At 45.0% G+C, this 27,849-nt stretch overlaps 2 protein-coding genes across 9 annotated transcripts in view; one reads left to right on the top strand and one right to left on the bottom strand.

The window, feature by feature from the left end:
- The window catches only part of Nr3c2 (nuclear receptor subfamily 3 group C member 2), a 333,780-nt gene extending 315,055 nt beyond the window's left edge, over positions 1-18,725 (top strand). For all 6 annotated transcript variants that reach the window (XM_052729017.1, XM_052729020.1, XM_052729018.1 and 3 more), the window contains one exon: positions 16,092-18,725. In XM_052729017.1, the coding sequence (XP_052584977.1) occupies positions 16,092-16,247 (156 nt within the window). In that variant the 3' untranslated portion in view covers positions 16,248-18,725. The remainder of the gene's footprint in view (positions 1-16,091) is intronic.
- Positions 18,726-23,935: 5,210 nt separating this feature from the next.
- The window catches only part of Arhgap10 (Rho GTPase activating protein 10), a 279,570-nt gene continuing 275,656 nt past the window's right edge, over positions 23,936-27,849 (bottom strand). For all 3 annotated transcript variants that reach the window (XM_052727775.1, XM_052727774.1, XM_052727776.1), the window contains one exon: positions 23,936-24,633. In XM_052727775.1, the coding sequence (XP_052583735.1) occupies positions 24,545-24,633 (89 nt within the window). In that variant the 3' untranslated portion in view covers positions 23,936-24,544. The remainder of the gene's footprint in view (positions 24,634-27,849) is intronic.

Genomic DNA, 27,849 nt, shown 5'->3' with positions numbered 1-27,849 from the left:
TTGGCTTTTTTCTCATACGATATATTTGATTGTATTCTTTCCCCACCTTTCCACTCATCCAACTCCGTGTTCTTTTGCTCTCTCAGAAATCCCTCCCCCAAAAAGACAAAAACTACAAAACAAAACAGAGCACACACATAAAACCATGGAGTCCATTTGTGTTGGTGAGCTGCTTCTAAGCATGAGGCCTGCCCTAGAGTGTGGTTGATATAGCCAGGGTCACTCCATTGGAGAAAACTGATTTTCCCTCTCCCAGCTGGTATCAACTGCAAAGAACTTCTTGGTTGGGGGTGGGGCTTTGTGCCCGCCTCCCCTTCTCCATTCTGGGGTTGTGACTGGCTTAAGTTTGTGCAGGTCCTGTGCACACTGTCACAGTCTCTGTGAGTTCATATGTGCATCAGCCTGGTTGTGTCTGGAAGACACTGTCTCCTTGGAGTCATCCACCCTTCTGGCTCTTTCTGCCTCCTCTTCCACATAGATCCATGAGCCTTAAAAGGAGAGGTTTGATAAAGACATTCCATTTATGGCTGAGTGCTCCAAAAGTTTCTCACTCTCTACACATTGTCCAATTGTGGGTCTCTGTGTTAATGGCCATCTACTGCAAGTAGAATCTTCTCTTATGAGGTTAAGCAATTCACTGCTCTTTGAGTATAGCAATATGGCATTAGGGTCATTCTACTGCTTTGTTCTTTTAGCAGAATAATAGTGTATGTTTTCCTCTAGGGCCCATGACCTATCTAGTTTCAGAGTCTTGCCCACTCTATCAGTGTAAGTTGTGGATTCCATCTCATGGAGTGGGCCACAAATCCAATTGAAATAGTGGCTGACTGCTCCTATAATGTTTGTGTAAATATTGCACCAATGTATCTTGCAGGCATCTCTCTATTGTAGGCCCCAGGGTTCATAGCTGGGTGATGTTGATGGTTACTTTTCTCCCCTGGTAGCATGCAGGGTGAGAAAACACCATGAATGCTAGTTGGTAAGGGTGAAGCTTTTCATTGGACATCAGCTTGATATCTCCATGGTTGATGACGTAAGTGATGTCTTCAGCATAAGGTTGAAGAGGACAACCAATAGCCTTGGCAATAGCCTGTGGTGTTTGGGGTTCAGTCCATGGGACCCCTTGGTCAATCACTCAACAAGATGTACCTATTCCTGGTGCTGGGGTTTTGACTTGGGGCATCGTCGCCCCTAATATGTGGTAACTGCATTTCAATTTCTTTCACATATGTATGTATTTTAGGAAGCTCCTACAGTCGTAGATTGTGTAAAGGTCCTTAGTGTTAGCTGTCCCTCTCATGGTCCCTCCTTTGCCCATTTCATCCTAGCTTCATCCTCCTGCTTGCCCTCTCTCCCCTCCTAAGACCATGGTCTCTTTCCCCTCCGTGGGGACTGTTTCCTCCCTCTGGTCCCCGCTGTTCTCCCTCCTCTGTGGTTCTTCTAAATGAAATACACACACTTAAAACTTAGACACTAACATCCATATGAAAGAGAAAACATGCAGTATTTGTATTTGTGTGTCCAGTACCTCACTGTGATTGTTCTTAACTCTGTCCACTTATCCGCAAATTTCATGATTTTGTTTTTCTTAATAGCTGAATAATATTCTATTGCATAAATGTGCCATATTGTCCTTATCCGCTTGTTACTTGTTTTGGTTTTTTTTTAAGTGATTTTTTTTTACTGTGGCAGAATGTATTGCATGTTATTTTAAGTGGCATTAATGCAGTGCCAGTAAGTTCCTTCACACAATGGTGCAGTTACCCCCATCCTTATCCCCAGACAGAAACATCCCATTCTGCCTCCTTTCCACCCAGGTAAACACAATTGTGCCTCTGTCTTATGAATTTTGCTATTCTGTGTTTGTCATATAAGTGAAATTATACAGTATTTTTACTCATATATAGCTTTCTTCACGGTGTAATATTCTTGAGGTTCACCCATGCTGTGACATGTACCAGAGTCTCATTCTTCTTTAAAGCTGAATAATTGTGTGTGTGTGTGTGCACGAATCATTTTCTTATCAATTTATTTCTATTTATCTATTTATTTTAGATTATCTCCCGCTCTCAGCTAGTATGAATAACAGTACTGTAAGCATACACACACACATGCTTCTCTGTTAGTTTTGGTGGAGACTCATAGTAGATGCTGGATTGTTTGGGAGTTCTCTCTAACTTTTTGAGAAGTTGTCAAATTGTCTTCCTAGTGCACGAAGGTTCTGGTCTCTCTGTATCATTGTAAACCGTTATTTCTCCTCTGCTTTGGGATAGAGGCATTCTCCTTGGTGTGGATGTAAGAGTGCCTTGGCTCTCATCTCCCCACTCACCAGAAGTGTTGAACAGCTCTTCCTGTGTTAAAGAGCGTTTGACTTCTGAGAATGACTCTGGGTTCTTGGCCCATTTTAAAAATCACTTTGGTTATTGTTCAGCTGTGGGAGTTTTTGTTAATATAGTCTAGGTATTAGCCACTTATCAGATACACAATTTTAAAATATTTTATCTCCTTCTGTGGGGTGCCTCATGGCTTTCTTGGTGATGTCTTTGATGCCTGGCTTTTAGTTTTGATGTAGTGCATTTTGCTTTTCATAGTTGTTGCCTATGGTTTTGGTTTCAGATCCAAGAATAAACCTGTTTGATTTTGAATGAAGGCCAAGTGCCTTACATAATCTCAGTGGAGCACTTTCCAGTGTTCGCAGGTCTATTTATGGAACACTTAGACTAAATAGTAACTAGTCATTTGTGGCCAGTAAACCTGTTGGTATTTTTTGAAGTTGTCCCAACCCCCATCATTAAAGCTGGCTGAGTCTGGTTTTGCTGCCGGGAATGGAACTAGAGCTCTGCACATTTGAGAATGCCTCCCCATACTGAACTACATCCCTAGACCCACATGACTAAACTTTGCACTTCGAATGTAATGCTTCCAGCTTCCTCCCGACGCTCAGGCACAGGCTGAGTCCTAATCAGCTGTGCTTCCTCTAGTCAGTGGATAACATCTGGGAAACGAGAGTAATGAGAGTGATCTGGAAAGCACACAGGGCGTCTTCAGCCAGGCTGACTCTCTTCAGCGCCTTACCACTGAGGCAGTCGTGCAGTGTCCCCACCACAGGCCTCTGAGAAGCTGCAGGACGCAGGGAGGAATGCCCTCAACCTGCCACAGGAATGACTCAGTTAGTTATTTCATTGCGGATATTACTACATTTTCTTTTTTGTATCGTGTGTGTGTGTGGGGGGGTGTTCCTGTGAACACAATGTGTACACTGTCCACCTTGATTTTTTTCTTTTGAAGCAAGATCTCTCACTAGTCTGGACCTCACCACATAAGCTAGCCTGGCTGGTCAGTGAACCAAGGCCCACCTGTGTCCCCTCTCAGTGCAGGGGCGAGCATGCACCACTGGGCCCCGAGTTTACACAGGTTCTGGCCATAGAACCTGGTCCTCACACTTGCAGAGCAAGCAACTTACCTCCTGCTGTCTTTCCCTCCCTATGCTGCCTCTGTTTGTGGGCGGACAAAGACGTTGGCTAGAGTGAGCATGCTACGGCAGAGGTCTCTTTAACGTGCTCATTTCAACTCATTCACATGTGTTCCCAGTAGGGAGACAGCTGGGTCAATGGTAGTTCTAGTTTCAATTTTTGAGGATCCTCCATCATAAACCACTTGACTGTAGATATATGGACTGATTTTTCGTTCAGTGTTTTGTTGACGTTCAATTGTTTTGTTGATGGTTTTTAAGCCAGGATGGTGTGTGGGTTACTATCTCTTCATACTGTGTCCTGAAGTCAGATAATGTCTCTAGCTTCCATGTTTTTAATTAGGGCTGTTTTTTGGGGTCTTTTGTATTTCCATACATATTTCAGGATTTGTTTTTCTGTTCTGTGAAGGCTGCCATTGATACTTGAGTAGGAATAACATTGATCATGTAGGATGCTTTAGGGAATATGGGTAATTTAGTGATATTAATTTTCCCAATTTGAGAACATAGGATGTATTTCCATTTTTCTGTGTCCACTTCAATGTCATTCATCAGTATTTCAGAATTTTAATTCTAGACATCATCATGTTTCAGTAAATTATTCATAAATGTGTTTGTTTCGGTTACTGTGAAGGGGACTGTGTTCTTGGTTTCTTCTTTGACAATTTCCTTTCCATGCACATAAAAACTACTGACTTTTGTGTGCTGACTTGACATCCTGTAGACTTAGTGAAGGAAGTCCTCAGCTCCAGCACTTCACTGTGTGTGGGGTCAGTAGCTTTATTTATATACTTACAATTATGGTGTCTCTAAACAGGGACAAATTCATTCTCTCCTTTCCTGCTTGGGTGCCCTTAATTCCTTTCTCATATTGCTCTAATACTGTATTCAGTAGGATAACAGGGTGCCGAGTAGATGGTCCTAGATTGAATAGGACCTCTGAGAGTGAACATTTTTGTCTTGTTTCTGATCTCAGAGGAAAATATTTCCGCTCCATTTCTGTGGCGTATGTTCTTATTTTTCATGTCTGATTTGGGTCTTTCTTTTTTTTTTTTACATGGCTTGTCTACCCAGTTGGTCAGTTTATCTTTTAATTTTTGGACAGGTTCTTGTTATGCAATATTGACCTTGAACTCACAGGAGCTGGGGTTGCAGGCGTGCACCAGCACATCAGTTCCTTTCATTCATTTATGAAGTCTCCATTTTGTGTCCTTCTACCTGTCTTTGTTATTTCTTTCCTTCTACTGACTTTGACTTGGTTCACAATTTTCTTCTTTCTCAAGTTACATCATTAGGTTATCTCAGATATTCATTTCTTTAATATAGGTACTTATCCCTCTACCTCTTGGTATTGCTCTTACTGCAACCCATGTTCTATTTCAAGAATTTTTCAAGATATTTGAAATATTCAAATATTTCAAGATATTTCATTCATATCAAGAAATTTTAATATCTCCCCCTTGACTGGTTATTGGTCATTCAAAATAATGTTTAATGTGCATATACCCCTTCTAAAGTTCTGATCATCAATTTTTATTTTTATAACATCGTGGCAAAAGGATGCATGCCATAATTTATTTGTTTTTAACTCATTGAGACTTTTGTGGCCTAGAATAATCTGTCCTAGAAAATGTCCTCTGCAGCTGCTGCAGGAATGCTCTGGAGACGTCTTAGTCCCATTCGGCCTGTAATAGGGTTTAATTGCAAGGTTTTTAGATGGTTTTTAATCTGGACAGTCTAATGATGAAAGTGGGGTTTAAGGTCCCCCAGATATTATCATGTCAGGTTGTATCCCACATTTTTGATTGAATAATGTTGGCATTATGCAATTTTGTATTCTAGTTTGGGTATGTGTATTTGTATAAATGTTATCACCTAATACTGAGCTGATCTCTTTATCATTATATAGTGACTTTATCTCTCTTTGGCTGTGTGTGTGTGTGTGTGTGTGTGTGTGTGTGTGTGTGTGTGTGTGTGTGCTGATGCAGAAGTCAGAGGAAGAAGCACAGCCGATGTCCTGCTCTTTAGCCCCCAGTTTTCCCACCTCAGACAGGGGCTCTGACTGAATCTAGAGGTAGGCCAAAAGCCAGCCAGCCACAGTGACCCTCTGATCTCCACCCCTCACAGATCTGGGGGTTATAGGCATGCATGTGGCCACACACAAGTTTTTAGGTGGGGATTTGAACTCATGCCTTCATGCTTGCTCAGTAAGAGTTCTTACCCATTGAGCCATCTCCTCAGATCCCTCCTTTAACATTTTTTTAATTTAAAGTCTTTCTGTCTGGTTGTATCTGTCATCTGACCTCTGTTTTCTGTGCATTATACCTCTTCCAGTTCCTTTACTTCCAATCTGAGCACACGCTTGCCAGTGAAGTGAACTGCTTCTTTGCATCTAGTACCCGGACACACACACAAGCACTCCATGTGTATATTTTACCTGGGAAACAAGTCAGTGGCATTCACGGTTACCATTGATAACTGAAGACGTGCACCTGTTATTGTTAACTTCTCTCATGTTTTATGTCTCTTCTGTCCTTCACTGCTCATCTCTGTGAGTTTCTGCATCACTATACCTTATTACCTTGCGTTTCTGTTGTGTCTGCTGCATGGCATAGTCTTGCATTTTTACGTCTGGTCAGCGTGATACTCGCCATTCCTTGTAGGGCTGCCCCGCTGCTCTGTGGTGATGAATCACCTCAGCTTTTTGTGTGTTGAAAAACCTTCCCCCATTTTTTTAATCTTTTTTTTTCTTTTATAATTTAATTTAATTTTATATATCAGCCACGGATTCCCTTGTTCTCCCCCTTCCCAAACCCCCCACCTTCCCCCCAGCCCACCCCCCCATTCCCATCTCCTCCAGGGCAAAGTCTCCCCTGAGGATTGAGTTCAACCTGGTAGATTCAGTCCAGGCAGGTCCAGTCCCCTCCTCCCAGGCTGAGCCAAGTGTCCCTGCATAAGCCCCAGGTTCCAAACAGCCAGCTCATGCACTGAGGACAGGACCCGGTCCCACTGCCTGGATGCCTCCCAAACAGTTCAAGCTAATCAGCTGTCTCACTTATCCAGAGGGCCTGATCCAGTTGGGGGCTCCTCAGCTATTGGTTCATAGTTCATGTGTTTCCATTCGTTTGGCTATTTGTCCCTGTGCTTTTTCCAACATTGGTCTCAACAATTCTCGCTCATACAAACCCTCCTCATTCTCGCAGTTGGACTCCTGGAGCTCCACCTGGGGCCTGGCCTGCATCTGGTTCCCTCAGTGACTGGATGGGGTTTCTAGCACGACAATTAGGGTGTTTGGCCATCCTATCACCAGAGTAGGTCAGTTCGGGCTTTCTCTCGACCATTGCCAGTAGTCTACTGTGGGGGTATATTTGTGGATTTCTGTGGACCTCTCTAGCACTTTGCTTCTTCCTATTCTCATGTGGTCTTCATTTATCATGGTCTCTTATTTCTTGTTCTCCCTCTCTGTTCTTGATCCAGCTGGGATCTCCCGCTCCCCTAAGCTCTCTTTCCCTCGACCCTTGCCCTTCATTACTCCCACTCACGTCCATGTTGTTCATGTAGATCTCTTCCATTTCTCAGTCATTGGGCGATCCCTGTGTCTTTCTTGGGGTCCTGTTTTCTAGGTAGCCTCCCTGGAGTTGTGAGTAGCAGTCTAGTCATCTTTGTTTTACATCTAGTATCCTCCCATGAGTGAGTACATACCATGTTTGTCTTTCTGAGTCTGGGTTACCTCACTCAGGATGATTTTTTCTAGATCCATCCATTTGCCTGCAAACCTCATGATGTCATTGTTTTTCTCTGCTGAGTAGTATTCCATTGTGTATATGTACCACATTTTATTTATCCATTCTTCAGTTGAAGGGCATCTAGGTTGTTTCCAGGTTCTGGCTATTACAAACAATGCTAATATGAACATAGCTGAGCAAGTGCCCTTGTGGTATAATTGAGCATTCCTTGGGTATATGCCCAAGAGTGGTATTGCTGGATCTTGGGGGAGATTGATTCCCAACTTTGTAAGAAAGCGCCATATTGATTTCCAAAGTGGTTGTACAAGCTTGCATTCCCACCAGCAGTGGAGGAGAGTTCCCCTAGCTCCACATCCTCTCCAGCATAAGCTGTCTTCAGTGTTTTTTGATCTTAGCCATTCTGACAGGTGTAAGGTGGTATCTCAGAGTCGTTTTGATTTGCATTTCCCTGATGCTTAGGGATGTTGAGCAATTCCTTAAATGTCTTTCAGCCATTTGAGTTTCCTCTGTTGAGAATTCTCTGTTTAGTTCAATAGCCCATTTCTTAATTGGACTGTTGGGCATTTTGATGTCTAATTTCTTGAGTTCTTTATATATTCTGGATATCAGTTCTCTGTCAGATGTGGGGTTGGTGAAGACCTTTTCCCATTCTGTAGACTGTCGCTTTGCCTTGTTGACCGTATCCTTTGCTTTACAAAAGCTTCTCAGTTTCAAGAGGTCCCATTGATTGATTGTTTCTCTCAGTGTCTGTGCTACTGGTGTTATATTTAGGAAGTGATCTCCTATGCCAATGCGTTCAAGATTACTTCCTACTTTCTCTTCTAGCAGGTTCAGAGTAGCTGGATTTATGTTGAAGTCTTCGATCCACTTGGACTTAAGTTTTGTGCATGGTGACAGATATGGATCTATTTGCAGCCTTCTACACGTTGATATCCAGTTATGCCAGCACCATTTGTTGAAGATGCTTTCTTTTTTCCATTGTACACTTTTGGCTTTTTTGTCAAAATTTATATGTTCATAGGTGTGTGGGTTAATGTCAGGGTCTTCAATTCGATTCCATTGGTCCACATGTTGGTTTTTATGCCAGTACCAAGCTGTTTTTATTACTGTAGCTCTATAGTAGAGCTTGAGGTCAGGGATCGTGATGCCTCCAGAGGTTGTTTTATTGTACAGAATTCTTTTGGCTATCCTGGGTTTTCTGTTTTTCCATATGAAGTTGAGTATTATTCTTTCCAGGTCTGTGAAGAATTGTGTTGGTATTTTGATGGGGATTGCATTGAATCTGTAGATTGCTTTTGGTAAGATTGTCATTTTTACTATGTTAATCCTGCCTATCCATGAGCATGGGAGATCGTTCCATTTTCTGACATCTTCAATTTCTTTTTTCAGGGACTTAAAGTTCTTGTCATATAGGTCCTTCACTTGCTTGGTTAGTGTTACCCCAAGGTATTTTATATCATTTGTGGCTATTGTAAAGGATGATGTATCTCTGATTTCCTTCTCAGCCTGTTTGTCAATTGTATATAGGAGGGCTACTGATTTTTTTTGAGTTGATCTTGTATCCTGCTATGTTGCTAAAGGTGTTTATAAGCTGTATCAGTTCCTTGGTTGAATCTTTGAGGTCACTCAAGTATACTATCATGTCATCTGCAAATAGGGAAAGCTTGACTTCTTCCTTTCCAATTTGTATCCCCTTGATCTCCTTATGTTGTCTTATTGCTCTGGCTAGAACTTCAAGTACTATATTGAATAAGTATGGGGAGAGTGGACAGCCTTGCCTCGTTCCTGATTTTAGTGGAATTGCTTTGAGTTTCTCTCCATTTAATTTGATGTTGGCTGTTGACTTGCTGTAAATTGCCTTTATTATGTTTAGGTATGTTCCTTGTATTCCTGATCGCTCCAAGACCTTTATCATGAAGGGGTGTTGGATTTTGTCAAATGCCCTTTCTGCATCTAGTGAGATGATCATCTGTTTTTTTTCTTTGAGTTTGTTTATATGGTGTATTACATTGACGGACTTTCGTATGTTGAACCACCCTTGCATCCCTGGGATGAAACCTACTTGATCATGGTGGATAATTGTTTTGATGTGTTCTTGGAGTCTGTTTGCCAGTATTTTATTGAGTATTTTTGCATCAATGTTCATGAGGGAGATCGGTCTGTAGTTCTCTTTCTTTGTTGTATCCTTGTTTGGTTTAGGAATTAGGGTAATTGTAGCCTCGTAGAAGGAGTTTGGTAATGTTCCTTCTGTTTCTATTGTGTGGAACAATTTAGAGAGTATTGGTATTAACTCTTCTTTGAAGATCTGGTAGAATTCTGCGCTGAAACCATCTGGTCCTGGGCTTTTTTTGGTTGGGAGACTTTTAATGACTGATTCTATTTCCTTAGGGGTTATTGGACTATTTAAATAGTTTATCTGGTCTTGATTTAACTTAAGTATGTGGTACCTATCCAGAAAATTATCCATCAGTTTTGTGGAGTAGAGGTTTTTGAAGTATGACCTGATGATTCTCTGAATTTCCTCAATGTCTTTTGCTATGTCCCCCTTTTCATTTCTGATTTTGTTAATTTGGATGCTCTCTCTGTGTCTTTTGGTTAGTTTGGGTAAGGGCTTGTCTATCTTGTGATTTTCTCAAAGAACCAACTCTATGTTTCATTAATTTTTTGTATTGTTCTCTTTGTTTCTATTTTATTGATTTCAGCTCTCAATTTGATAATTTCCTGTCATCTATTCTTCCTGGGAGACTTTGCTTCTTCTTGTTCTAGAGCTTTCAGGTGTGCTGTTAAGTCACTAGTGTGAGATTTCTCCAACTTCTTTATGTGGGCATTTAGTGCTATGAATTTCCCTCTTAGCACTGCTTTCATAGTGTCCCATAAGTTTGGGTATGCAGTGTCTTCATTTTCGTTGATCTCTAGGAAGTCTTTCATTTCTTTCTTTATTTCTTCCTTAACCCATTGGTGATTCAGTTGAGCATTATTCAGTTTCCATGAGATTGTAGGTTTTCTGTAGTTTTTTCGTTGAAATCTAACTTTAAACCATGGTGGTCTGATAGAATGCAGGAGGCTATTCCAATTGTTTTATATCTGTTGAGATTTGCTTTGTGGCCAAGTATGTGGTCGATTTTAGAGAACGTTCCATGGGGTGCTGAGAAGAAGGTATTTTCTTTTTTGTTAGGATGGAATGTTCTGTATATATCGATTAAGTCCATTTGAGTCATAACATCAGTTAAGTCCTTTATTTCTCTGTTAAGTTTCGATTTGGGAGATTTGTCCAGTGGTGAAAGTGGGGTGTTGAAATCTCCCACTATTAATGTGTGGGGTTTTATATGTGGTTTAAGCTTTAGTAATGTTTCTTTTACATATGTGGGTGCCCTTGTGTTTGGGGCATAAATGTTCAGAATTGAAACTTCATCTTGGTGGATCTTTCCTGTGATGAGTATGTAATGCCCTTCTTGATCTCTTTTGATTGATTTTAGTTTGAAGTCTATTTTGCTGGATATTAGGATGGCTACACCCGCTTGTTTCTTAAGACCGTTTGATTGGAAAGTATTTTCCCAGCCTTTTATTCTTAGGTAGTGTCTATCTTTGAATTTGAGGTGTGTTTCTTGTATGCAGCAGAAAGATGGGTCCTGCTTTCATATCCATTCTGTAAGCCTGTGTCTTTTTATAGGTGAATTAAGTCCATTGATATTAAGGGATATTAATGACCAATGATTGTTCATTCCTGTTATTTTTTGGTGGTAGTGTGTGTGTACTTCTCTTCTTTGGGGTTTACTGCTGTGGCATTATCTATTGCCTGTGTTTTCGAGGGTGTATCTGACTTCCTTAGGTTGGAATTTTCCTTCTAGTGCTTTCTGTAGGGCTGGGTTTGTGGATAAGTATTGTTTAAATCTGGCTTTGTCTTGGAATGTCTTGTTCACTCCGTCTATGATGATTGAAAGTTTTGCTGGGTATATTAGTCTAGGCTGGCATCCATGGTCTCTTAGTGTCTGCATTACATCTCTAGGTCCTTCTGGCTTTCAAAGTCTCCATTGAGAAATCGGGTGTTATTCTGATGGGTTTGCCTTAATAAGTCACTTGGCCTTTTTCCTTTGCTGCTCTTAATATTCTTTCTTTATTCTGTACATTTAGTTGTTTAATTATTATGTGGCGAGGGGACTTTTTGGGGGGGGGTTGTCTAGCCTGTTTGGTGTTCTATAGGCTTCTTGTATCTTCATAGGCATTTCCTTCTTTAAGTTGGGAAAGTTTTCTTCTATGATCTTGTTGAATATATTTTCTGTGCCTTTGAATTGGTATTCTTCTCCTTCCTCTATCCCTGTTATTCGTAGGTTTCGTCTTTTCATGGTGTCCCACATTTCTTGGACATTTTGGGTCATGACTTTGTTGGCTTTAGTGTTTTCTTTGACTGATGAATCTATTTCTTGTACCGTATCTTCAACGCCAGAGATCCTCTCTTCCATCTCTTGCATTCTGTTGGTTATACTTGCATCTGAAGTTCCCATTCGTTCGTTTACTCAGATTTTCTATTTCCAGCATTCCCTCTGTTTGTGTCTTCTTCATTTTTTCTATTTCCCTTTTCAGGTCTTGGATTGTTTCCTTCATCTGTTTCATTGCTTTTTCATGATTTTTTTTCAGGGCTTTATTGTTTTCTTCTGCTTTATTTGTCCTTTCCTCTAGTTTTTTATAGCATTCTTCCCATTTTTTGTTTGTCTTTTCCTCAATTTCGTTTGTGATTCCTTCTACATAAGCCTCTACCCTCTTCATGATGTTGTTCATAAGGCTGGTTTCTTCTGCTTCTTCCATTTTTTGATGTTCAGGTCTAGCTGTTGGAGGAGGGCTAGGTTCTGGTGATGCTGTATTGCTCTCCATTTTGTTGTATGTACTTCTGCCTTGACGTCTGCCCATCTCCTTGTGGATTCGTTCTTGGTCTTATCAGCACACTTGGTCTAGACAGAGCTGACAGATTCAGGAAGCCTCTCTCTCTTGTCCAGATGGGAGCTCTGGGGCAGGATGGGAGCTCTTGTCCAGATGGGAGGTCCGGGCAGGATGGGAGCTGGGGGCTGGTCTCTAAATCTCAGGAAGTGGCTGGGGTCTCAGGCGGATGGGCGTGGGGGCAGGGCGTGGAGATTGCAGGATCTGCCGGGGGTCTTGGAGAAGGGGAGCCTTCCCAGTGGGAGTGGATGGGATCCTGCCCGATGGCCTAAACCTGGGGCCAAGTTGGGCAGGTCTTCCCTGGAATGACTGGTGCCAAGGGATGGGATCTAGGCTGAGCCCAGGCACTCACCTCTTGTCCAGATGGGAGGTCCGGGGCAGGATCTCCCCCATTTTTTAATAGTAGTTTTTCTGAGTATAATAGTTTAGTTGCCATTTTTTTTCTTTTAGGACTTTAAATACACCGTCCCATTTTCTTCTAATGTACAAGGTTTCTTTCAACCAGTCCATTTCTCAGATTCCCTCACAAGTGCCCTTTTCTCATTCTTTGTCTCATACTTTTTATGTTATTCTATACAAACATTGATCAATCACCCTTTAACCACTCCCCTTTCCAGTATCTACTAATCAACATTCCATTTTCAGTTCAAGCTTTTTCAACTTCCCCATGACAAAATGTTTGCCTTTTGTGTCTGGCTTCTTTCACTGAATGCCATCCCGCCCCACTTCTGCAACAGACAGGACTTCATTGCCTGTGGCTGAGCAGCACTGCGTTCTGTAGAGATGCACATTTTCTTTACCCATCTTCTGCCAGTGGGCACGGGGGTCGATTCTGTAGCTTTGCTGTTGTGAATAGCATCATAATAAACAGGGCTCTCTCTCTAATCTGCTGGTCTTCCTGCCCATAGTTAATTGACCATACGGTAGACTCCTTTCTTAAGGGGACAGCCATGTTTTTCTCCATAATGTGTGTACTAACTTAAACTTCCCTTAACAGTGTGTGAGTTGATTTTTCTACTTCTTTGTCAGCGTTTTTCTTAGTAGTAACTCTAGGCTTTATGAACTGATTTCTCATTGTTGTAGTGACTTGTAAATCCCTGGTGGCTGAAGTAGGTTATGCTTGTTTGTTGGTTTGTTTTTGGTCATCAATTTTGAGGTTGGCTTTTTTTTTTTAACATATTCTGCACCCTCAGTTAGGTGAATAAGTAAATATTTTCTCCATTTTGTAGGCTGTCTCTTCACGCTGTTAATTGTCTCTCTGTACAGAATATTTTAGTTTGATATGACCTTACTCATCAGTATTTGTGTTTACTTCTCTATTTGGGCTCCTAATGAGAAAATCATGGTCTGTAGCCCACGTCCTATGATGTCTCCCCCATATTTTCTTCAAGTACGTTAGGTATCACATTTCCCCCTTTGTTTTGGTTTTGGTTTGGTTTGAGACAGGGTTTCTCTGTGTAGTCCAGGCTGTTCTGGAACTCACTCTGTAGACCAGGCTGGCCTCAAACTCACAGAAATCCTCCTGTCTCTGCCTCCCAAGTGCTGGGATTAAAGGTGTGCACCACCACCCAGCTTACATTTAGGTTTTTGATCCCTCTTGACTGGACTTTTGTACATGGAAAGAGATGGGGTCAAGTTTCTACTGTCTGCCTCTGGATGTCCAGTCTTGCCAGCAGCACTTACTGAAGAGGAGGCACTTTCCCCATTGTATTGTTTATTTAAAAACAAATAAAAAACTTTTGTAAAAAACCAGTTGGATCCCTTTTTTCTTCCTTTGGTTTCTATAGAATATTTTATTACAACTTTCTGCTGTCCTGGCTGCTCTGAATCTTTTAGTCCGTTTCATTCTAGTTCAATGGGTTACTGCATTGATAATGTTTGATCCTTTCAATCTGTTTTGGAGATCTGCCATTTTAGTGGGATTTGTACTTGACACAGTAGTTCCTTTCTTCCACTTGAGAGAAGAGCCAAGGGAGAAGCACAGGGCCCCACCAAGGCAGAGGGAACCACTGTGGCAGTGGTGGGGAGGGTGGCACAGGAACTGCATTGGCATCTGTCTTCATTCTCAGCACTACATAAAATCCTCAAGTGGGGGGCCACACCCCTGGTCTAAAAGGGTAAAGCCGTTCTTGAGGACAGTGCCATCCATTCCTATGTCACAACACCCAGAAAGACTTGGGTCACTTTACTTAGCCAGGTTTAGGGCCTCAGATAGAATATATAGCGGCTTGTGAATATACAGAGCTGTCTACATTCAGAGTAGGCAAGTCTTAAGATGGCTGCTGGCTGTAAGGCCCTGGCTTACTATGAGTGAGTAAATTCTTTTTCCAAAGCAAAACCGCTGAGACAATCTCTGGTTAATTACCCAGGTTGACAGCAGGCCATCAGAATGGTGACATCAGTTTCTGGGATGACAGGTATCACACTAATGAAGTTTGCTGGGACATTTCCCTCACCACTGCAGAGAGGGATGACCCCTGCTCCTGTAAGGTGCACACTTCGGGATATTGTGCCCTCCTCCTGTGCTGTCCCAGATTTCTGGACCCCACAGAGCTCCCACATTCTCCATGGCCACTCACCTCACAGTGCAGTTGCTACTTCCTCTGGTGGGGAGGAAGCCAGCCAGTGCCTGGCATCACCGCCAGCTGTTTTGAGTGCAGTCGTCTGCCCCACACGTCCCTGATGCTGGTCTTTTTTTTTTAGTTTGACTGTACTTATTTCTTGAAGCTGCATGGGTTTACCCAAGATTTAGGAAGTTTTGAGCACTATTTAGTTGTGTATGTTTTGTGTGTTTTCTCCCATCTGGTATTTGTTCTGGAACTCCAGTAATGTAAAATCTGCTAAGTTAACAGACTCTCTCGTAAGTCTTCATGACATTCTTCATTTCCTTTTCAACTGAGATGTGTAAAAGGATCTGCCTTCAAGTTCGAATTTTTCTGTCTGATCAGTTAGGACGTTGAAACTCTCTATACTTTCCCTCTGTTTAAGTGCGTTAGTGACACTAATGGTGTAATACATTTATGGGTTTTCTTCACTTACCTAACTGGGGTGGCTCCGGTGGCCGGAGAGCGGAAAAGCTTCCTGAGTACCAGAGCAGGGACGGGGACGGCACACAGACGATACCCCTTAACTTTTATTTTCTCAAGATCAGGCAGAAGTGGAGTGTAGCTGAGGAGCCCCAACTACTCTCCAGCTCAGGGCAGAGCCCCGTGAAAGTGGTAGCTGCCTGGGATACACTGGCTAGCTCAGCCACAGAGACATCATTTTCCTTGCTAACAAGGCAGCCTCTCCTGCTTCTGGTCTTCTGTGGGCAGGTGTGGGCCCAAGCATAGCTACACATGCCAGATTTGACCAATTCACAAGCTTGCAAATGAGAAGTGGTTGAGGGGCCATTCCGTGGCCCAGGCATTGTTATTGATAAGTATTTTTGTATCCCCAGTAGTGGGTTTCTCCAATGCAATAAGCCAGATAACACCAAATTAAAAGTCCAGGTTTAATGAGCAGTGTGTCCCTGGGCGACTCTCAAGCCCCCCAGAAGTGAGGCGGGGAGGGAAGAGGCGAAATCAAGTGGCAGACCTAGGGACCAAGCTTAAAGACCCTGTAGCAGCTCCAGGGGAGGAGCCACCACTTGGCGGGCTTTCTGAGAGGGAGGAGGAGGGGGGCTGAGGCAGAGCTTCCAAAGGAGCAGTTATCTCCATTTATGTCCCACGTGCCTCGGATATTCATTTCATGCTAGACAGTTGGCTAACTTTATTTAGCATGAAGATACTGGTTGACGGGTGACAGGAACACACCTGATAACTTGACTAAACTATTATGCCACGGTTTCCTGGCAGAATTCCTGAGCACTGCTGCCTATCTTTGCACCAGGGTTAGGCCGCAGAGGAGGCGGGGATCTGGAAATGAGGCCCCGGATCATGCTCTCTGTGTCTGTGTTGCAGCTGGTGAGCGACCTGCTGGAATTCTGCTTCTATACCTTCCGGGAGTCCCAGGCTCTGAAGGTGGAGTTTCCCGCCATGCTGGTGGAGATCATCACTGACCAGCTGCCAAAGGTGGAGTCCGGGAACGCCACGCCCCTTTACTTTCACAGGAAGTGAGGAGGACGTCAGCCAGGAAGAACTTTGCCTTAAGTCTCCCCGCATTGTTCTGCACCGACGAAGGACCGAGAACTCGCAGTTGGAACATGTGGTGGTTGATTCGCACTTGTTCAGCAGTTTCTCAAGTTTAAAATCACATCAAGGGTCTGGAGCCGGGAAAGCCATGAGACGTGGATTTGGCAAGGCCTGAGCTGGCTAAAAAGGACTCTTCCCTCTCCACTCCCAGCGCTTAGAAAACACGTTCCCGTTCCTCTGGATGAAAAGCCATATCTAGTCAATAACTCTGATTTTGATATTTTAACAGATGGAAGTTTTAACTATGCCATGTAGTTTCTGGTATCTCCCGCTTGTTTTCAAAGGGTTCGAGGACTAGAGAACTTTTTAAGCTTACCCTTGGTTTGCACATAAAACGTCTAGTCAATATGGGGCATTAATATTCTTTTGTTATTTAAAAATACAAAAAACAAAAAATACATACAGATTCCTGATGTGTAATAACAGAACACGTGGCGTGGAACTGCGGCCTTCCGGGGCACGTTTTTTCTGCATCGCTGGCATACACACTCGTTAGCGTCCATTTATTATTTAATTAGAATGGATAAGATGTTAAATGCCTTGGTTTCAATTTCTAGTATCTATTGTGTTGGCTTTACAAATAATTTTTGCAGTCTTTTGCTGTGCTGTACATTACTGTATGTATAAATCGTGAAGGACCTGAAATAAGGTGTAAGGAACTTTTGTAAATGAGACACATACAAAAAAATCTTTAATGGTTAATAGGATGAATGGGAAAGTATTTTTGAAAGAATTCTATTTTGCTGGAGACTATTTAAGTACTATCTTTGTCTAAACAAGGTAAAACTTTTTTTTGTAACGTGAGATGCTCTGCATGCGTACTGAACCGTTTACAGTGTATTTAAGAAAGGGAAAGCTGTGCCTTTTTTTAGCTTCATATCTAATTTACCATTTTACAGTCTCTGTTGTAAATAACCACACTTAAACCTCTTTGGTTGTCTCTAAGCCTTTCTACTTTTTCTGTAGTATCTGTTTTGTTCTTGGTCTCCCGGGTGGGGTGTTGGGAGACTCCAGCGCCCTGTTCTGGCTTCTGCTTCTTCCTGCTTCCATCGGGGATCACACTGCAGTGTCTGCAGCTCCTGGCAGGTGTCACTTGACAGGGCCCACTGGACCGAGGTCCTGGGAGTGCTGTCTTCCCCCATTTCCACGAGAAGCAGAACCCACTCTTAGAAGAGGAGACTTCAAACTCAGCTCAGAGAGCACAATTATTCCATATCAGAAAATCCAAGTTTCTCCTCTGGGGGAAAAATTCCATGCACTCTCCGCATTTGTCAAAGATCAGAAGTCACCTCTGGCCTTGGACAGGGTTCTTTACTCCTGGAGCTGGTCATGGGAACAGCAATCATAGCAGGAGGTACTGGGGCAATCCATCTGGGTAAGAGTCAATCAGAAGGGCGTGGAGACCCGCAGATCACTAGAAGGTTTTTAGATTTTTTTTTTAAGGTAGGTTTTAAAAATGAAAATTTTATACACAAACAGTTTTGGAGGAAAAAAACCACAAAAACACTACAGATCATATAAGCAAGACAGTGACACTAAAATTTTAATTCATTAATCTGTCCAATACTGATGCAATTTATGGCTTTTCTTCTGCCCCAAATCACGAACATGTGTATCTCTGGGGAACTACAATATGATTGCACTAAATAATCTTTAAATAGAGGCCAAATTAATCTTTCAAATGTAGTGATGACTCTCATCTGTACTCAGTGAAATCACACAAATTCCCAAAACCTAAAATTCGTAGCTCAAGCAGAAGGCCAGGACAAGGCTCAGGTGGGTCAGCACTTTCCCACAGGGTTCACCATGCAGGCAACATTACCTTGTCTTTCAAAAGATGCCTGCCTTCTGCAAGGGGAAACCTAGGAAGGCTGAACTCAGAGGGAGGGGCTTTCTTACATAATTTGCGATTTCCAGAATTTAATTTATAGGCAGATCTTTAAATGCAGCCAGCTTACAGCACAGCAATATGAAAGCCACGCCTCGAAGGTGATGAACACACACTATGCAGACAAGGTGTCTGGGGGAGGAGTTGAGTTAACGCTTTATGATTGGGATTCCATCCTAGCCAGGACTGTGGAGAACATCTGCTTTTTGTATTAACGAAGTTACTGGCTCCTCATGTGTCTCCAGGTAACTCTGCTTAACTAAACAGCGAAGCCATATTCTCTAAATTCACTGTTGAATGCCTGTCCCAGGCCAAACTGTCTGTCTGCTCTTATTTTTGTACCATATTGCTCTTAAAAATCTTGGTTTGGTACAATTCATAATTCACCAAAACTTCTTCATATAATTAAAACACTAAATTAGTTTAAAATGAAGCAATTTATATCTTTATGCAAAAACATGTCTGTCTTTGCAAAGGACTGTAAGCAGATTACAATAAATCCTTTACTTAAATCACCTGTTGTTCTGGAAACTTCATTGGAATGCCTAGAGCTACACCTAGACTTCCTGCCTTCCTACATCCTGATCCTGTGCCCTTCAGCCCGCAGCCAACACTGGAACCACTGGAGTTCTCTCTGAGGCTAGAAAGAGTCCTGTTGGCTGTCACATGATCAGCCTTCTCTTTGGGGACTGATTAGTCATCCCAGTTCTGTGGCTAAAACTCAGTTCACTAAACTCTCCCATAACAGTATAATCACATGGCCACATGTATACACATAAGCATGGCCTGCATCTCTACACCCACAGCACTGCGAGACTCACTTGAGTAGACCAGGCCAGCTGAATGCAGACTTCCCCGTGTGCTTTTGCTGTCTCCCTCAGGTACCTGCAAACCCTGACGGTTACCCATTCTTTATGGGACTCCCCCCTTGACTCTCATGAACATGGACCACAAAAATGCAATTACTAGTTCATTTTAAAATAGGAAACATTTCCTCATAGATAAATTCAAGTAATGTGTCATTTAGTGGGTGAGTGTTGACTGGCTTTCAGAAAGGGAAGCCGGGGTGATAGACAAATTTAACATTGCTTAAGCACAACAGATAAAATTCTAGCACACATAGTGTGGTCACTGACCACAGCCCAGGAGGAGAGCTGTATGCACACAGAGTAGGTGGTAAACATCTGTATGTGAAAGCAAATTTATATGCAAATATTTTATGAAATTTGACCTGTTGAGGAGCAAAGCTTCTCACAGCCTCAAATTTGAAACGAAAGTAGTCTAGCACTGGAGCCTGCCAAGAGGTCCTACCCATGAGCACTCTGGAGAGAGCAGGTGGCCTACAGAACTGAGGAGGCGATTCTTGGGGCAAGTGTGCCTTTATTTTGCTTTTAAGAATTTCACAAAGCAACTCTTGGGCCGAAAGAATTCAATTCCCCATCAGGAATCTCTAGGTGAGAACTGCCAGGGCAGCCAGCGACTACTGTCGGCACGGCATTAATATCCGTGCAATGTGTTGCATATAGACTAAGAGGATTACTGCTTGTGTATGTTGAATGCCCCCCAAAGCAAAGAGGAGACATTTTCTCACAAAAAGCACTAGCATGCCTTTTGATAAGTGATGCACGTGTTTGCAGGTTAAGACGACTATAGGTATACCTAACCTATAGTTAGCTCCAGCCACCCAATTCTTAGTGCAGCATGGGAATAAAACAGTAGTTTCCCAAACAGCATTAAATAGAAGAACATTAAGATAGGACTCAGACGTTTGGCATGAGCCAAGGCTGTCCAAAGCCAAGGGCAGAATTACTGCACAACAGAGCAGCCCGCTAGTTCGCCAGTCTCTCTCCAGAGTCTGTGAACTGCCCAGGGAGTCTGCTGATTAGGACCAGACTTGGCTAAGTTGGATTCCCTCATGCATCTGTGTTTAGCCTGTAATAGCTTTGCTACATGAACAACACACACTTACCACCCAGCACATAGCGGAAAGGGCTAATGCTTTTTTTTTTTTTTTTTTTTTTTGGTTTTTTGAGACAAGGTTTCTCTGTGTAGATTTGGTGCCTGTCCTGGATCTTGCTCTGTAGACCAGGCTGGCCTCGAACTCACAGAGAGTGCTGGGATTAAAGGTGTCTCCGCCGCCCGGCTGGGCTAATGCTTTCTAAGCCTTGGTCCTTCAGACTTGTGCCTGTCCCATTGACTAAAGTGAGTTCTAGGGTCAAGCCCACAGTCAAACTGGGAGAGCTCTTGACAGAAGAGGCTGGTTCCAAGAGGGGGTGAAAGACTATGTCACTACAGCGCTCAGTTATTCAGACACTCTGCAGAACATGTGTTACCAAGACTGATTCCCAAGTTTCTCCCGGGTCAACAAAACCTGTCTCTGTAGCTTTACAGAGGAGTTTTATTCATGCCCTCACGAGCCAGACTCAGTTGGGTCTGAGCAAGCTGTTCCCACTCCACTTGCAGCATTTTAATAGACACTAGCTTTCCAAGGAAGAAATCCATCACCAACATGTGGCGCTGAGCTGTCCAGCTTCATCCCACACACATCCGTGGTCCAAGTTCAATGTGCAGGTCTCATGTTGGACAGTCATCAGCTGTGCTCATCTTCAGATAGAAAGATTCAAGAATATTCTTCTAGCAGGTAGACTGAGACACTTTTAGCCAGACATTTAGCATTAGAAGAATAAGCTGTGCTCCCCAAATGTGGTAGCAGTAAACCACTGCTTAGAATAGCCAAGGAAAGCCGTGTGGTGGTGGCGCACGCCTTTAATCCCAGCACTCAGGAGGCAGAGCCAGGTGGATCTCTGTGAGTTCGAGGCCAGCCTGGTCTACAAAGCGAGTTCCAGGAAAGGCTCCAAAGCTACACAGAGAAACTCGAAAAACCAAAAAAATAAAATAATAAAAAAATAGCCGAGGAAAAGCAAGCTGAAAATCATCTGCTTTGACACTTACAGGGCAGAGAGAAGACAGTCCTGCAATATCATCCTCATAGGAATGGAGAAGCTGTGTGGCTGAAGAAGATTCAAGGTGTCATTCAAGATTCAGAGGCTGGCTCTGAGAGACGTGAGAAGCCAAGGATGAGAATGCACTCAGCATGAGGTGGACGGGAAGTGAAGACAAGCCAGGATTAGAGGCAGAGACCTTGGGAAGGGTGTAGGCATGGCAGTGACAGCCAGAGAACAAGGGCAAAGAATGGCCTTCGCAGAGGATGGCAGAGGGGTGTGTGTGTGATGTGTTAGTGCTGTCCCTGTGGGCAGAGTATTTCATATTATCAACATTTAAAAGAGAAGGCTGGCTTAAAGCTCACAGTTTCTGCGGTCTCAGTCTGTGGTTAGCCAACTCTGGTTTGGGGACTATGAGAGGGTGTGGCCTCAAAGCAGCGGTATGAAGGAAAGCAAAGCTGCTCGCCCTACAATGTCCAGGCAGCAAAGAGCGATGACAGAGGGCCCTCATCCTTTAGGGCACGTCCAGACTGTCTGATAAGTGCCACCACCTCCCAGGAGTGCCTGCGGCTGGGGACCAAGCCTTCAACACATGGAACTTTGACAGACTCCCAAGATCCAAATGATGGCAGTGGCTAGAAAACACAAACCCCCAGAGTGCCTCTGCCTCCCACTCTCCACTCACTAGCGTCCCTGCTGTGCACACTGGACACGGAATACATTCTCTAAAGGTCCCAACAGCACTTCGTGTCTCCCTTCCACAGATGGAAACCCACGCATTAAAGACTCCTGCAGGGCCTCTGCGCCAACAAAGGCTGAAGACTAGTCTTAGTAGTGCGGCTGAGGCTGCTGGATGGGAGAGATGCAGCCGGTGTCAAGTTCGGAGTGAAGCATGTATGCCAGCAGCCAGCCTCCTGGAGATGTTCCGAGGATTAGCCACACCCATCTAACAAGACACATGCCTTCTCAGGAGATCGGAAGTGATGCCCAGGTGTAACCCTACACCCCTGCTCCCATTACCGTGCAGAGTTTGGGCCCTGCCCAAAGCTAAGTTCTCTGCCCCACCCTGAGGTGATGGTAAGTTGCGCCAAGCTGCTCCTGGGCCATATTCTGATAGAAACACCCTTGACTTTCCTCTGGCTCTGGGAGGAGAGCATTTCTTGCTTTCCCCTAGATAAACACAGGCCTGCAGCTCTCGGGGCCACAGGAAGCCTCTTTAGCCACACTACTCTGGGGCCTTGCTGCTGGCCCACTGGTATCCACGGCACAGAGAGGACACGGGTAACCAATGTGCAAGCAATTGTAATGAAGGCACCAGCAGCCCCCGTCATACTTCACACTTCGCTTTTCCTATTGGGAAGCAAGGGCAGAATCGTGGGGACAGCCGGACTTGTGGGGGCTGACATAATCAAATGCTAAGGCACAGGGAGGGGTGGACCACACTCTGGGCAGGTGAACCTTCAAGCCGGCCAACAGTCTCGCTGCAGTGAGTTGTGTCTAGTGCCCGCTCTGCTCATCCCATGAGGAGCACCACCAGGCGTCAGTCTCTTCACGCTGAGTCACCATACCTACCCATATGCACACCTTTTCTACGGGCACATTCATTAAGTCACACCAGGAAATGACAGCTCAAAACACAGGACACCAAAGGTTCTGACCCTTCCTCCAGGGCCAGGCTGCCCACTCAAACTTCAAGATAGCCACTACAGTGCAGCCCTGGGGCCTCAGTACTCTCAATTCTTCCCTCAGGACCTATGGCTTGGTATTTTAACTGATACTGTAAGGAAAAGGTCCTTACTCTTTTAAAGAATACATACTTCCAAAAAGCACATTCTTCCCATCCTCATGGGACTCCTGCTATTCAGCTCTCTGAAGTGATCAACTTTTGAAGGTTTATTTTGGCTCCCAGTCCTGGAGGTGGCACTTCACGACAGATGAGCTTTGGATCTGTGGCACAACATGACTTCAGGAGAGAAAGGTAGAGACTGGTGTCCCATCAACCCCGATAGGCACATCCCAAGGACCTGAAACCTCCCACAAGACTCCCTTTTCAAACTTTCAATCTCCTTCAAACAGTGGCACAAGCTGGGGACAAGACCTTTAGCACATGGGCCTTTGGGGGACATTCCAGATCCAAACTTGATGCCCTTACACATGCCCACGCGAGGTGAGTCCACAGCTGTTAGCCGGCAGCGCAGCAGGCTCCAGAGTCAGTCTGGGAGACAAGGCAACATCCTGCTTTTGACAAATCCTTAAGAGAAAATTCAGGCAGGTTCAGGACCCTCATGTGGGTTGGATGTCAGCAGCCCACCTCCTGGAGTCCCTCCGATGCAGAGCTAGCCATTCGTCCCCACAGGACTTGGCCAGGCCTGGGCCTGGACTTGGGGCCGAGGAGAATGGGAGAGAGCAGGGTATCCCATGCTAGGAAAGCTGTCAGCCCACCCTTCCCACAGCCTGGCTTCATCAAGATGGGGACATTCAATGCTGAGACCTAGAAGGCAAGGCCGTGTTGGGTGGTATGAGAGAGATGTGTCCAAAGAAGCCAGGCAGGAGGGCTGGCCATCAGTATGGGTGCAACTCACCCACACATTACCACAGACCAGTTCCCATCCTACCGTGTCTTGGGGAACGGCCTATGCAGGAGACTGGAGCTCCCAACGCAGGGCTTTCATCTCTTCCCTGCCACAAATAACAAGGTTCTGATGGTCTGCTCACCATAACTGTCAAACCATGAATCACCAATGAAGGAATGCACTCCCTCATAGTAGGCCAGACACACCAAATAGTAAATTACATTTTATTTCATTTACAGAGGGGCCTTGTGGCAACAAGGTGGCATGGGGCAAACAGTACCCAGGTGAGCACATAGAAAAGACCGTTGTAAGCACACAGGTGAGCTTGGTGCAGCTGCCAGGGAGCAGGCCCGGGGAGCCAGGGAGGCAGGCAGGAAGGCAAGACTTGAAAAAGCTTCTCTTGGCTTCTCTCCAGACTGGGACCAACTCCCCTGCACCCACAAGGCCACATGTGTCCTGGACATACAATACAAGAGTAGCACGGTTCCCATGAAAACTCAGCAGCAGATGCATGGAGAGCTGGGTTCCTCCATGCCTGGCAGTGACGTCACCAGTGGGCCCTGCCCTCCCTGTTCCACAGGCTGGAGAATTAAAAATCCGCAAGCCCCAGTGCCTGCCAGATGAGAATCCACTCCACCTGTGCTGACTATGCTCTCCTTACACATACGTCTGCACAGTCCTAGGTGGCAAGTTCCACCCCCTCCCCAGCCCTGGAGTGCCCACAGTGATCTGCAGTTCCTGAGCGTGATGTGGTGTTTGGTGGTGTTCCCAGGCTGGTGCATGGTGCCAGGATCAGCAGGAGACCCCTGAGGCCAGGAGCTACAGCAGCTTGACATAATTCTGTGGAATCAGCCCTCTCTTGCCATTCAGGGTCCCTTCCAGCCAGCCAGGTTCCCTTGAGGTCTGAACTGAAAAAGAAGAGACCATGTTTACAAGCCTGCTCCTGGTCCATGTCCATGACACTCACCATGCTGCAGGGTTTCTTGTAGGCTCAACCATGGAGCGAGCAGTCAGTGGAGAGCAGGGTCACTTCTGGGGCCTTGAATAACGAAGCTGCCATGGCAGTTACTGATGGCTTCTGCCCAGGATTGTTAAGCACAAAGCTCCCCTATCTAGCCCCCCAGCTTCTGATCCTGCTCCTTCTAGCTCACGGTGCACCGAGTGTGCACAGAGCAGAGCACATTTCCCCTGCTTCAAGTCAAAACCAAGTTTCCTGGGCCCTTCCTAGCACCCCAGCCGTCTCTCGAACTCCCTACCTACCCTATGAACCAGTTCACCTGAGTCAACCAGAGAACCCCAACTCCAGGGCCCTGGTGCACACAGGACTTGCTGCCTAGAGTGCTTCCACACTTCTTCACTGGGTAACTCTTCCACTGCAGGTTCAAGAGCACAGCTGCACAGCTGCTCCTTAGGGAGGTCTGATTCAGCCACTCCAGGAATTAGCCACACTCATCTCACTCCCACACTGGAAGGGGAGCTCCTGTTGGCAGGCCTGGGCCTTACATGGTGAAGCACAGTGCCCAGCACACTATTGGTGTCAATACATACTTGTGATAGTCACATGACAAGGGTCAGACTGGACATCAGAGGACACAGAGCTCAAGTCAGTACACTAGCATTTTAGTATCAAATACAAAAGAATTTAAGGGACCCCAGCTGAAGCACCAATTATGGCCAGGGACAGAGCCACATGCCTTGTCGGAAGGGGGCAGTACTTGCCCACAGAACAACCCAGAAACCAGCTCTGAAATGCAGCTTTGGATCACAACCCACAGGAATTATTTTATACTAAACATTGGGTGCAGGTATTCGTGCTGCCGTCTTGTGAAGCCACGTTTCCCCCTCTGTGCGTGACGCACTCTTTATTCTACTGCTTTGTGTTTGCCACTTGCAACTGAGCAATTCATGACCCACTCGTGTGGAGACCATGATGGTTCAATACTAACTGACCTTCTCAATGAGGTCACCGTTGGTTTTCTCCTGTGCCCTCTGCTGTCTGCATCCCCATGGCCTTCTGACACTTTCTGCCAACTGCCAAGTAGCTTTAAGGCTTCTACTTGGTTGCTCCTTAGGTCCTAAATATTCTATACCCCAACCACGAATGGGCAGTACAGATTAACACCAGTTACGGCTTTGCCCCCATTCCAGACAGATGAGGGGCCTCACCCCTGCACATTCCGTGTGTGCCTAGGAGGCCAGGAGCGTGAGGCTCCTGGTCTAGGCTACAGCTGAAAGTTCTCATATGAGAGCGAGCCCATGTTCCCTGGCACCTACCCTAGCGCTTCACACAGTCTCTGCAATAAATGAGCAAATGAATTAGGGTGTGCTTTCAAGGTGAACCAGCAGGCAGCAACTCACTTTCTTCACCCCTCACTGACCTTTACCCTGACCTCGTTACCAAGGACACTATTTGTAAAGGCTTCGTCCATACACTATACTGGCAATGCCACCAGGGTATGGAGAAAGGACTGGATTCAACACCAAAGCCACCTGCTGCATACGGTGTCCTGGATGAGTGTAAATTCAAGCTGAGGCCCCACAGCTTGCCAAGGCTCATCCATGGCAGCTTCAGAAGTATCTGTTCATTCTTTAATTCCTTCACCACCTCAGGGCAGGGCCAGCATTGGCAGGCACCACTCCACAGCTGCTCTGGCAGACAGAAGGAGCTGGCAGAAGATCCCAAAGGGTCTCCTACCCTGGAAACTAACTGCTGCATGGCAAGGCAGCTGCGCTTCCATTTTTATGGCAGGAGACACAGGGGCTACGTCTCCTGTCATTCTCTATGGGCCTTTCCTATGGGCCACCTTCTGTACCTAAGTTTTCTGGTGACCTCTATCCTTCGTTTCCATAAATGGAATCATCTTTTTGTCCCTTTGGAATTGGCTTATTTCACTGAGGATATCTTCAGGTTCAATCCCACCCATGGGTCTGACTCTCTGTAGACAGCTTGCTTACACTCCTAAGTGTACACTAAGTACACACTACATTTTGTTCATCCACTTGCCGGCTGATGGGCAATTGGTCGCTTCCACCTCTGGGCTCCTCATGAGTGCTGCTGCTATCAACAGCAGATACGAGAATCCCTGCCTTTCCTCTTTTTGAGTGTATTCTCAGAACTGGACTGCTGGGTCACACTTGACTCCATCACTAATGCTCTGAGTAGCCACAGTGTTATCTTCCACATGGCTATCACCCCGTTCCCATTCCCAGCTGCACAAGGGACCTCATTTCTCTACGACCTCACCAATGATTCATTCCCTCTCCCCTCTCCAATGCTGGAACGGGTGTGAAGTGGCATGTCACTGTGCTTTTTACCATCCTGTCCCACGACAACAGTGACTGCAAAATCAGTATCAACACTTTCTGCAAAGCTACATCCATTACAGAATCGAGTCTTGGGCCTTGACGGTCTAACCTAAGGTCAACTATTACCTGTGACACATATTTTAAAAACCGAGCCTTCAGCAGAAGAGGACAGTAGGAACTCAGCTCAGCTTAGGAAGCCCAACATGGGCCCCATGCAAGCTGGGTCTGAGGACTCTGTCTCCCACCTGACACATTCCCCTCCTCAGGGTGACCATGGGCTCAAATGCCATACTTCTCATTCTCCTTCCTAAGCTTTAGTTAAAATACTTTTGTCCCACAAGTCTACCCCCCCTTACTGATTTCTGAGGTTAGCCAGCATCACACTGCATGTACTAATCGGGCACTCAACAGCTTCCTGTGATTCCCACATTAGGAAGACAGCTGGCAGGCAGGCCCTCCCAGAGAGTGCCAAACAGCATTTCAAGGATTAATCCATGTACTTCAGACCTTAAAAGTTCAATTCCTAGAGGTTTATAAGGGTTAATATGGTCCACACCTGCTGCCTGGAGACACTCCCTCTACATGTGGCATACAACCAACACACTGGTCTCAGCACTGAGTGTGGGCTAGTTCCTGAAAACCCTGTGCTCATGGGCCCTATGGTCCTGTGGGCAGACCCAAGGAAAACCACACTTCATACCTGACTATCAGAGCTGTCAACACGTGTATTTCTGGGATTCATGAGCCCCAGAGAAAGGAGGACGTTTCCTGGCTTTTAAAGGAACACTGGTTGCCCTGAGACCACACGAGTGAGCACA

Source organism: Peromyscus californicus, unplaced genomic scaffold (assembly GCF_007827085.1).
Source record: "Peromyscus californicus insignis strain IS unplaced genomic scaffold, ASM782708v3 Scaffold_8__1_contigs__length_139910024, whole genome shotgun sequence".
In the NCBI taxonomy this organism is placed as follows: Eukaryota; Metazoa; Chordata; class Mammalia; order Rodentia; family Cricetidae; genus Peromyscus; species Peromyscus californicus.
This window is presented reverse-complemented; position numbering and strand designations above follow the sequence as displayed.